The 11818-nt window shown below is 28.6% G+C and overlaps 1 protein-coding gene and 1 pseudogene across 1 annotated transcript; one reads left to right on the forward strand and one right to left on the reverse strand.

The window, feature by feature from the left end:
• Positions 1-263: 263 nt before the first annotated feature.
• On the reverse strand, positions 264-3178 carry LOC127137680 (chromatin remodeling protein EBS-like; annotated as a pseudogene).
• Positions 3179-5902: 2724 nt separating this feature from the next.
• Positions 5903-11442, forward strand: LOC127135579 (auxin response factor 4). The gene is made up of 12 exons (XM_051062242.1): positions 5903-6130; positions 6250-6359; positions 9150-9248; positions 9340-9396; positions 9490-9639; positions 9735-9819; positions 9998-10088; positions 10171-10344; positions 10414-10524; positions 10704-10776; positions 10886-11057; positions 11163-11442. The coding sequence occupies exons 1-12, from the start codon at positions 6088-6090 to the stop codon at positions 11330-11332; spliced, it is 1335 nt and encodes a 444-aa protein (XP_050918199.1). The 5' UTR covers positions 5903-6087; the 3' UTR covers positions 11333-11442.
• Positions 11443-11818: the final 376 nt, after the last annotated feature.

The following is an 11818-nucleotide window of genomic DNA, read 5'->3' on the forward strand; positions in this document are numbered from 1 at the left end:
TAGGTCGAGACAGAGCTCCAATAACGGAGAGCATATCACAACTATTGAACTTAATCATACATCTTCCTAGGGTAAAGCATTTATGCAATATTTATCATTTTTCTTTGTTTAACCTAACTCAATAGGAGCTCGAATGTCAACAAAGAATTGTTCATATTTCATACAAACAACTAACACATTCAATGTTAAAATTAGAGATCTGGAAAAAAAAAGAGTAAAAATCACTCACAAACTTAATAAAAGTAAAGCAGAATACATTGATTTTACCAATCTTTGCAGCCTTCACACTGCACAATTAGGTCATTCAAATTATAAGGCATCTCACGTTCCTAGTATCTATAAAACTTAAACAAATCAATGAAAAACCTAAAACATCTAATAAATATACTCAATTCAATTATCGAAGAAACTCACATAAGCACCAGTAGCAACTTTATACTCAAATCTATAATAGTAATCTTCAGAACCTACATTCTCAATCTTAGTATAGTTCTTGAAAGATAGGACAATAAAATTTCCTTCAATAGTATGAGAACTTTGAACATCAAAATGAACAGATAAAATCATTTCATTTGCTCCTCGAAACATTGTTCTTCCACCAAGAGATTCTTCAGGTATATAATACCGCCTCACACGAATCTGTAGAACCATGTGCTTGCATATTTAATTAGGAAGTGGTTAAAGTTAAGCAGGCCGTGCCTATCATGGTTTTGATTATGGCAACTTGTAAAGATGTAACCTGACTTTGATGACAACTCATAGAGATATAACTTGACCTTAAATACAAGAAACTATTTCAAGCAGACAAAGATACACAAGATAGTTCGATCATGTTTTTCCTCTAAATAAAGCCAAAGAGTTAGGGTTTAATGACCACTTCTGATGGAACCATACTTAAAAATATTTCAAGCCTTATCTCCAAGAGTATTCAATAAAAATGCTTATGTGATTGATATATTCGTCAAAGACTTGAATATTTAGAGTGTGAAAGAGAGGAAGTGTGAAAGCTTGTCTGATCGTATTTGAGTAATCAGTGTTTTGTAAATACACAAGGGAATTTTTGTAAAGTAATATGGCTAAGTCACACACTCATTAAAACTATTTTTTAAGCCTTTATTTCTAAAAAAAAAACCTAAAAACGTTTTGGAGCCTAGGCATGTGAATTGCAAACTGTCAGAATGATTAGGACATGTATTTTGAGTTATTCAAACGATTGGATAATACAAAAATGAGTGTATAATCATTTGCGGTAGTGCCTTAATCAGGGTAACGAACTATATCAAAACCTTTTAAAATGGGAAAAATAATTTATTATTTAGGTCATGTAATCGATTGGAATGAGGACCTAGTCAATTGGACAATCAATTTTACTCATGGATAGTTTCAGTTATTGAATCAACCTTTAGCCTTTAAATAAAGGTCTCTCCCCACACTTTTTCACATCCATAAAAGTGAGATTTCTCACCTTCCTCACGCTCTCTCTCTAAAATATTTTTACTTTCTCTTACATAAATTTAATTGTAGCGCTTTAAGAAAGGTTCTTGTGTTTAAGTGAGGAAATTGTTCTAGAAAAGAGTAATATTGTAAATTCACCAAGATTTATACTTCCTCTTGAGTGAATCTCTCTTTCTTAGGAAATATTTTTGGATTTGAAGCTAAACTCGTTAAAAGTTTTGGGTTGTGGATTTAACATTAAGTCTCTGTTTGGTTCGTGAGTTGAGCCACTTAAGGAAAAACTCTCTTTTTGATTTCTTGAAAATAATTAATGAAATATATTCTCATCGGTTCTTGAGCTCAACCTATTTAAAAGCTCATTTGGTTTGAGATCATCCTGGTATAAAATCTCAGTTTGGTTCATAGTCAGCCCGTGTAAATCCTAGTTCGGTTTAGAAGATAGCCAGTTCAAAACTCTGCATTGGTTTGAGATAAGTCCGTATAAAATCTTGGTTTATCTTGGGGACTAACCGCTAAAAGCTTCATTCTTATTTGAAAGGATGACTAACTATTTCGTTCCATTGTTCGCTGTTTGGTTAGAAGTTAACCTAAAACTTCATTTTTCCTTGTATAAGGGGATTTGTGAGCTTAATCTTCTAAAATATCATAAGCATTATTGGATACTCTCAAGATCAATTATTGGGGATAAGAGTAGGTCACTTCATTTATACCGAACCTCTATAAATATCCAGTGTCATCTTTTTTCCCTTATCTCTTTATTTTCGCTTATTTTCTTTACTCTGATTTTCCACTGCAATATTCAAACGTTTCCTTGAAAATGTTTTTTAACTCTAGTTTAGAAGAAAAAATTGTTTTAAACCAATATTTTTCAAAACCCCATAATTCACCCCCTCCCCCCTCCCCCTCTTGTATGTGGAGTCACATGTTTAATAGAATCCTCATATCGTTTATATTATCTTGCTCGATCTTCTACACACGTGCCACATATGATGGCTTACTCGTGTTAGAAAGATACATCAAAACACAATCACTAGCTGCAACAAATCAAAACCAAAACCCCAAAATCCAAAAATTATAAACCAAAACTTTCCTTAATCTAAACAATACCCACATAGTTTTAAACATTACCCGTCACAGTTTTCCCCAAAAGGGAGGATTTTGAAGATGTTTCCTTAACTATGCATGTTTAATGATAAAAGAATTTTAAGGAAATATCAATTTATTATAATAAGCTTGTTAGTTCCTTTGGTGATGTATGAGTCCATGCCTTTTTTTCCTGGCCTCGTTTTTCATCATGTGTGTGTGAGCTTCTCTAAGAATTTTTTATAAACAAAGGGTAGTTGAAATACTAAAGTTGAAACTTTTAAAATGATGAAAATAGTTCACTTTTTGTAACTTCTAATACTTTTGGTTTTGGGTTAAGAAGGAGAACAGAAGAACCCTAAGGCTTTGTATGGATTTATGGAATCTGGTGGAGCAAAGCAGAATGAGATGGAATGGAATGATATTCTATTATTTTGATAATTTAAAATTGGATGGAGTAAATCATAATGGAGGGGTACCAATTTCATTCCAATCCATCACTTATCACCCTATTCTTTCCCCTCCGATTTGGGCGAAATAAAAAACTTACCTTGTTCTGTCCTAAAATTTCCAAACAATGGAATGATATCTTCGTTCTACTCTGCTCTATTTCACTCCATTCTACTCTACTTCGTTCCATTTTGCTTTGTTCATTTCATAACATCCAAACATAGACTAAGGATATGTTTGGATTTGTGGTATGGGATGGAATGAAAAGAAATGGAGTGGTAAATAATGAGATTCTATTATTTGGATTTTCAACCAATGGATAGAATGGAATGGAACATGGTGTAATCTATTACTTCCCATTCCATCCAATCCTCCATTTGTTGTTCCATCCGATTTGGGATGTATGCAATGGAATGAAGCATTTTTACAAAATACCCAAACAGTGGAGTTGGGATCTATATTTCATTCCGCTTTACTCCATTCCACTATATTATGTTCCATTCCGCTCTACTCTGTTATGTTCCGTCAATCCAAACACAACCAAGATTTTGGTGTGAGAGAGAAGGAAGGGATAAAGGTTTTGATAGAGATAAAATGTGTTTTTCTTTTTTAATTTTTTTAATTTTTATTAAATAGTGTGAAACAAAATATTTAGTTGGTTTCGCGAAAAACTTCGCGGTTTAAAATGGTTTACCATCACCTCAGGCCGTCTCTAAAGTTTTAATAAATAAATATAAAAATTAAAAAACTCTATGAGTTGCTAAAAGATTTTTTATTTTTATTTTTATTAATGAATTTTTTTAAAGTCTGTCTTAATGGACTCTATGATTAAAGTAATTGTAAAAATAAATTAAATGAATAAATTCGGCAGAGTCAGCCTATGTGACATTAACTCGACGCTAGTAACAATGAAGCAATGACTGACGCTAATAATTTGAATTTAAAACACAATTTTCTTTTAGTGAAAAACAATTGTAAAAATAGTTTTTAGCCTCAAATATTCTTGTGGAAGATTATGAATTCTCTTCCAACACTAAACCTTAGTGTTCTTAATTAAGTCCACACTAAAACACTAGATCAAAGAATGTGATCACAATAAACCTAATTTTTTACTCTATGTGTCGACAATCCAAACACATAGCAAGATAAATCTTCCTGAGACAAGAAAGATAATTCATATAATTTTTTTTTTTGGAAAAACTTCCACTTTCCAAAAGGCTTCCAAAATTTTAATAACATCTCATGAAAAATAGGTAGTGTCATATGCATGTCTCCCTTAGATTTGTTAAGTGAACCATGAAGTTATTTTTGCAACTAGCCAAACCTTGAAAATATTATTCTGGTATCTTGATGGGAAAGGAGGGACCTTTTAAATATGGTTTTGGTGACGAACTTAAATGGGTAGCACAAATGTTTGGGGTCTTTTGGGAAAATGATTTTGGATTACCTAAATGTATTTAATACAAGCTAACATAGTTGTGTGACTATTCAACAATTGTATTTGTAGGTAAATAATCAACATCAATCAGAGCAAAGTGGTTTTAAAGAAAAGGAATGGGTATAGGGGTCAAAGAGAACTAATCGAGTTGGAGGATTTGACTGTCCTGCCATGGCGAAAGTGACCAAGCAAAATCCTAGGTATAACGATATTCCTTATAAAGAAAAATTATATTTACTTTTTGAAGTGTATATTATTAAGAATAATAAGTCAAGTGTGAGTTGGAGTCCCACATTGGTTATAAATATGGAGACTTAAACATTTATAAGTGGGAGAACCCACACACCTATCACCTTAAAGTTTTAGGTGAATATGTGATGTCTCTCCCACTTGTGTGTTGCTCTTAGCCCAAAGTTGATGCTCCTTCTCATGATCCAACAAATGATATCATGAGCATTTGATTCGAATAAAGGAATCGACTTACTTGTATCGAAATGCCCAGGAAAATGTGTCCCATTGGAATCGAAATCTTGTATCGAAATGCCCAGGAAAATGTGTCCCATTGGAATCGAAATCTTGTATCGAAATGCCCAGGAAAATGTGTCCCATTGGAATCGAAATGCACAGGAAGAAGTGTATCGAAATGCAGGACCGACCCAATCATATCGAAGGCCCCGTTCTAATTTCAAAAATAGGCTCAATTTTTTTGTACGTATTGAGTTTTTATCATAACATTTTTTTCAATTATTGAATTTTTTTAATAACATTTTATTATTTTTTATTAATATTTATTAAAAAAAATGAAATTTTCAAAATTTGGGACCTTCTAAAATATGAGACTTTGTGCTACAACACATGTTGCACTTGCACAGGACCGGACCTGTCGAAATGCTCAGGAAGAGGTGTAAATGATGATTCAAGTGTATGTGGAAAAAATAGTTTTCACTTGAGGGGAAGCATTGTGACTCACACTTAAGGGGGTGTTAAGAATAATAAGTCAAGTGTGAGTTGAAGTCCCATATTGGTTATAAATGTCGAGACTTCAACATTTGTAAGTGAGAGAACCCACACACCTATCGCCTTAATATTTTAGGAGAATATGTGGTATATCTCTCACTTGTGTGTTGCTCTTAGCTCAATGTTGATGTTCCTCCTCATGACCTAATATATATTACTCGTACTACTACTAACGTAAATTTTTTGATCAAGACTATAGACAAAATGAAATTGTTACTAATTCTATAATTTTTAATTTTAATAATAAAATTAAGAGAAATTTCATATATATTCTCTTTATGAGTTAATTTACTTTTCACATTTTTATCATGCACAACATTTAAATTCAAACCGTTCAACTTTTAATCATGATCAGCCTCATCATCACAAATAGGGTAAATGAGACTTTTCTTCATTTTGAATAAAAAAGGTGGATTCATATAAATTTGAGTTTTATTGTGCAATTTTTTTTCCTCTGGCTTTGGAAACACGCAACTCTTTAATATCAATTGTCCGTTTTTGTTATAGTCTTCCAGTATTTCGGTTCATTTATCTATTTTATTATATTTTTATTTCTATATATTATAGATTTTTTATTCTCTCTATATTACATGGATTTGGTTTCTCCGCCTTCGTTTCGCACCATTGAATGAGAAAGAAGAGGGATGAGTTATACAAGTAGAGATGATGTGTCTGGTTTAACCTCTGGTAATCGTCTTAAATTCTTTTTCATTAGTTTTATTTTGAAAATCTATATCTTGTGTTTGTCTTTTTTATCACCATAATTTTTCGCTTTTTAATATATATTTTTTATTTTGTTATTATAGCTATGAAAAATAATCTGTGTGCTCAACTTTGGCATGCATGTTCTGGATCTGTATACATCCCCAATATTGGGGAGAAGGTTTTCTACTTCCCTCAAGGACACTTAGAACAGGTTCTGTATTCTTTCCCCTTTTTTTTTCTCTGATTTTTATTTTAGTAAAGTATGGATTTATTTTATGTTTATCATAACGCAAATATGTTAATTCTTGTATGACTTTCATATCATTATTATAATTTAAGAGCTTGAAATACATAAGCTTTTTTGTCTAAACAAAATCTCTTAAAGATGAATAAGTAGAATGTCACGAATTCAAATCCACACTTTTGCAGTTTGATGTTCATACACCAACCGAGTTGAATTAACATGATAAAATTTAATCATAAAGAAATTAAATTGTAAGTTAAGATAAAGTTTTTGTCAAACTTTTGTCAATTTTTAGATGACAAAAGTTTTCAATGTATTGATTTTTTAATATTTAATATTTTGTTTTTATTATAATACTTTTTTTATTTAGGCTTAATTATAATTTTGGTCATCCTATTTTGCATAACTCTCAAAATCATTCCCCTTATTTCAAAATCAAATAATTTTAGTGCTCATTTCATATTTTTACCCTTAAATTTGACGATTTTTCAATTTTAAAATGATGTGTCATTTGATAAACTTGACAAAACATCACATAGAAATCTTTTGTAAAACTTTATAGATAAAAACTATAATTTAAAAAACTGACACTTCATAGCTTTGTAGCTCAAAAAAATGAGAAAGATACCAATATTGTTTGAATTTAAAATAAAAATACTAATTTTATGAATCATATAAAATAGAGGTGTCAAAACTGTAATTTAATCTTTTATTTATTCTCTAAAAAACTATTGCAATATATTATTTTAATGGTACTCACCTCTCATTTTTTTTAATAAAAAAAGACTCATTTATTTTAGGGAAAAGTGTATTTTCTAAAAAGATTTTTATGGTATACCAATTGAATGCATCAATATATCTATATATATATATATATATATATATATATATATATATATATATATATATATATATATATATATATATATATATATATATATATATATATATATATATATATATATATATTTATATTAAAGAACTATGATATTTAAGACATTTTCAAATGAGTTTTCTTTTTTATTTGTTTTTGTTTCAATAGTTGTCAAAATTTACATTATTTAGGAATCGAGGATAAAATAGTTATATACAACACTCACACTCTTTCATTTAAGAAGACTTTGTTTAAAATTTTAAACCATGTCAGTAAAACATCAAAAAATATATATGATATTTTATTTTATTTTATAACTTTTTCACGAGTAATTTTTATAAAATTGTACTTAGCATTTATTTTTTTGGTCAATGAATAGTACTTATTTATTTTTATACTTTTTATATAAATTAGTATAATAATATTATAGTGTTACATACTTGAATAATTTATTTTATTAAATAAATAAATGTGTTTTTTCATTAGACTTGTACAATGTACCAATTAAATACAATAAATAATATAATTTTTCTTGACCACGAATAATTATGAGAAGTCAATTAAATTACAACCACTTAATATTTTTAAAACTTTTTTTCTTCTGATAAGTTAGTTCGCTTAATAGTTACATAGGACATTTGATTGCAATGTTGTGACTTCAAACCCGCGAGTTTTCACTTTTATTTCCTTTTAGAAATGAGTTCTAGTAATTACCCTACTCAACCAAAAAAAGTTTTTTTTTCTATAGTTATTTTTTTATGACTCAGTATCCACTATTATTTACACTTGGCTACTATATCTATCAATAATGATCATGCCACAAATAAAAATCACCAATTAATTAAGTTACTTCCTTAACCTTTAACTTTCTACGATCATGAAATGCTTGGTAATTCATCAGAGGAAGTACATTAGCAATATTCTAAAGATATTTAATAGGTTGAACTGAAATCCAACAAGTACTTATATGAAATCAAAATCAAAATTAAGCAATGATGAAAATGAAAAGATTGTTAATAGCACTTTATACAAGCAAATGGTGGAATGATTAAGGTTAGCTTACAATTACATGCCCAATATATATTACGATGTAGGGTGGTGATCTGATTTATACAAGAACCTACAAATCATATATATATATATATATATATATATATATATATATATATATATATATATATATATATATATATATATATATTATATATATATATATATATATATATATATATATATAAAAGCACTAAAGAGAATCATGAGATATCTTAAAGTCACAATAGTGCATGGCCTCTTGCAATCATTAGTGAATATATAATGTGAAGTTCAATACAAACAACTTAATTATGACTTCTCTATTGGTTAGATTTGTTATCCTAATTAGTAATTACAAGTAACTAACTAATTAAGTTGGCTAGATTTTTGGTCCTAATTAGTAATTAAAAGCTTAATTGGTGGTGTATATATAATCATCTTGTGATCATTAGTGGATATATAATGTGAAATGCAATACAAACAACTTAATTATGATTTCTCTGTTTCTCTTTTATACATGTGTTAATATTGTTCTAACAATTTTTAAAATTCAATTTAATATTTTGTTTTTTAGGGACAATACAATATTGTTTTATCAATATCACTCTTAATTTTTTTATTAAGCATTTAGTCCTAAAATATGTTATAGTATTAATAAGTTATAAAAAAAATAATGGTTATGGTTATTTGTCTCCTTTTCATGTTTATATATATAAAAGAAAAATAGTTTTTTATAAGAAAAAAATTAAAAAATTAAACCTAAAAAATGCCTATGTATACAAGTTTTATATAAAATGTTACCAATTATTATTTTTATAGTCTAATCTATTGTGCTTTAAAATTTGGAATAGGTGGCAATATTTCAACATCAACAAGATCATAACATGGAAAACCCTAACTATCATTTGTCCTCTAAAATTTTATGCATAGTTATGGGTGTTCAGTTAAAGGTATTGTCACCTTTCTATAAAACTATTGACTTAATTAACTAAAAATGATTAGTTCATATTCTAAAAAGTGTATAATTATTTTGTATTGTAGGCAAAAGTTGACACAGATGAAATTTTTGCTCTAGTTACATTATTCCCATTGCCAGAGGTTAGTTATTTCTAATATGAGATCAAATATATTTGTAGTTATCAGATATATTTTCTTTTATATAATTCTGGTTATTCCTTTGGTTGATTTAAGCAACAAGAAATTATCTTAGAGGATAATCATGCAATTCAGAGTCCTAGTGAACTGTACTCTTTCAGTCAGATTCTCACTTCATCAGAAATAAGTACACTTGGTGGACTTTATATTTCAAAAGAACATGCTGAGAGATGTTTCCCCCCACTGGTTTGTTTCAGTGATATGTTTGTATTTAACATTTCATCAAGAATTTGTTGTTTATTTATCATAAGAAGTTGGTTTATGTCATGTCTTTGTTATAGGATATGACCCTTGAATCACCAATGCATGATCTAGTGGGAAAGGACTTACATGAAAATGAATGGAATTTTCGACATATTTATTGTAGTAAGTTCAATTTATTATACTTCAAAATTTATTATTTCCTTCATTGTTAATATAAATGAGTATGATTATCTTAGTTAGACTAAACATCGTCGTTATAATGGTAATTAGAATTGTTTTTATTGAAAGAATGAGTCTTTTTCTTATTTATGAGTTATTTAATTTTTAATATGAAATACAGGTTATCAGAAAGAACACATGCTTACTAATGGTTGGAGCACATTTGTAAACTCAAAAAATCTTGCTCCTGGAGATTCATGCATTTTTGTCAGGTTCTCTTTTTATCCCATTTTCCATGTTTACTTTCTTGATATTGCATTAGAAATAATTTGGATAATACTTATGTTATTGTAGGGGTGAGAATGGTGAATTTGGTATTGGGATTCGTCGAGATATGAAGCAACATACCAATGTATGCTGCACAACATCGTCTCAACAGTTTAGGCAAAACATGCAACTTCCACCATTGGTCGCTGCTCATCATGCTGTTTCTACTGGAACTTTGTTCCATGTACAATATTACCCTTGGTGAGTAACTATAAATGATTTTGTCATTAAAAATGAAAATAATCAAATAATGATGTACATCTTTTGTAGGATTACTCCTTTTGAATATATGGTTCCTCTGAAAACTTATGTTGAGTCAACTGAAAAAGATTACTCAATTGGAACAAGGGTGCAAATGTTGTCTCAAGGATGTACAAAAAGGTGATCATAATGTTTATTTATTTTATGAAAAGTTTGAAAATACACTTTTTATGATACTCATAGTATTTATTTTATTTTATTTTAAAATATACATATTTATGCACACAAAAAATCATGATAATTGTTGTCTAGAAGAAACTATTTATATTAACTAGTTTTCTTTTTGTTTGAGTATTTAGATATGGTACAATAGTTGGTAATGAAGATATTGATCCCATTAACTGGCCTGCTTCTGATTGGAGATCTCTTAAGGTAAAATCAAATATCTTACTATATCTTTTATAATTAGTAACTTTGAGTTTTAACTAATGCATTTTTTTATTTTACTTATTTAGATAATTTTTCTTACACTTCCTCTTAGGTTCAATGGGATTCTATTCCAAATACTTTTACACATCTGGAAAGGGTTTGTCCTTGGTGGATTGAGCCCTTGAAATATTCCAAGATTAAGGGAATCCATATTCTTCCTTTATCTAAAAAAATTGATGAATATGACTCATTATTGTTTGGATTAAGTGGCTTTGGACTCAAGGGTTAGTTCTTATTTGTTCATTTCAAATTTTATTTTGCTTTATTTTATTTTATTTTCATTTTTTTTTCTAATAATTATTGAACTAGTTTAGTTGTCTTATTATCAGATACATTTGGAAGTTCATCCAAACTTGAATATCACAAAGTGGACATGGACTTGCAAGGTCAAGATTACAGTATCAAAAAGCATAAAAAATCAAAAATTCTCAATTTTGCTTTCTGTATATTTATTTGCTTCTTTATATTTGTAATTGCTTTCCTTCGTCCTCTTATGTGATTTTATATTTTATAAGACAAATTAAACTTAAATATTATGTCAAATTTTTAGTTACTTTTCTAAAACAACAATTAAACTGAATAAAAAGGTTGAATGTATTGAGTGATAAATATTATATTTTATTTCAAAGTATCATATAACTATTTAGCACCATGTTTTCTATGGTTTAAAAAACATTATGAAAATATAGTTCATTTTTAGTAATTATCATCCTAAACTAGTATGTGTTGAAACAACGAAAGGTAAGATAAATATGTGAGCGTGTAATATTTGAAAAACAAGTCATACAAACATAAATTAAAAATTACTATGTCAAGATTCAAGCCAAATATTTTCATGGGGGAAATGACAAGGTACATGTGTTAGATGTTTTAGATGTTTTGTTGGTTCTTTGAGGAATAATAATTATAGTTAGCGATGTTTATAATTATAATGTTGACTTCAAAATCAAGAAAAAGTTTGCGATAATGCCATGTGTTTAGCAGG

This window comes from Lathyrus oleraceus, chromosome 4 (assembly GCF_024323335.1).
Source record: "Lathyrus oleraceus cultivar Zhongwan6 chromosome 4, CAAS_Psat_ZW6_1.0, whole genome shotgun sequence".
NCBI lineage: Eukaryota > Viridiplantae > Streptophyta > Magnoliopsida > Fabales > Fabaceae > Lathyrus > Lathyrus oleraceus.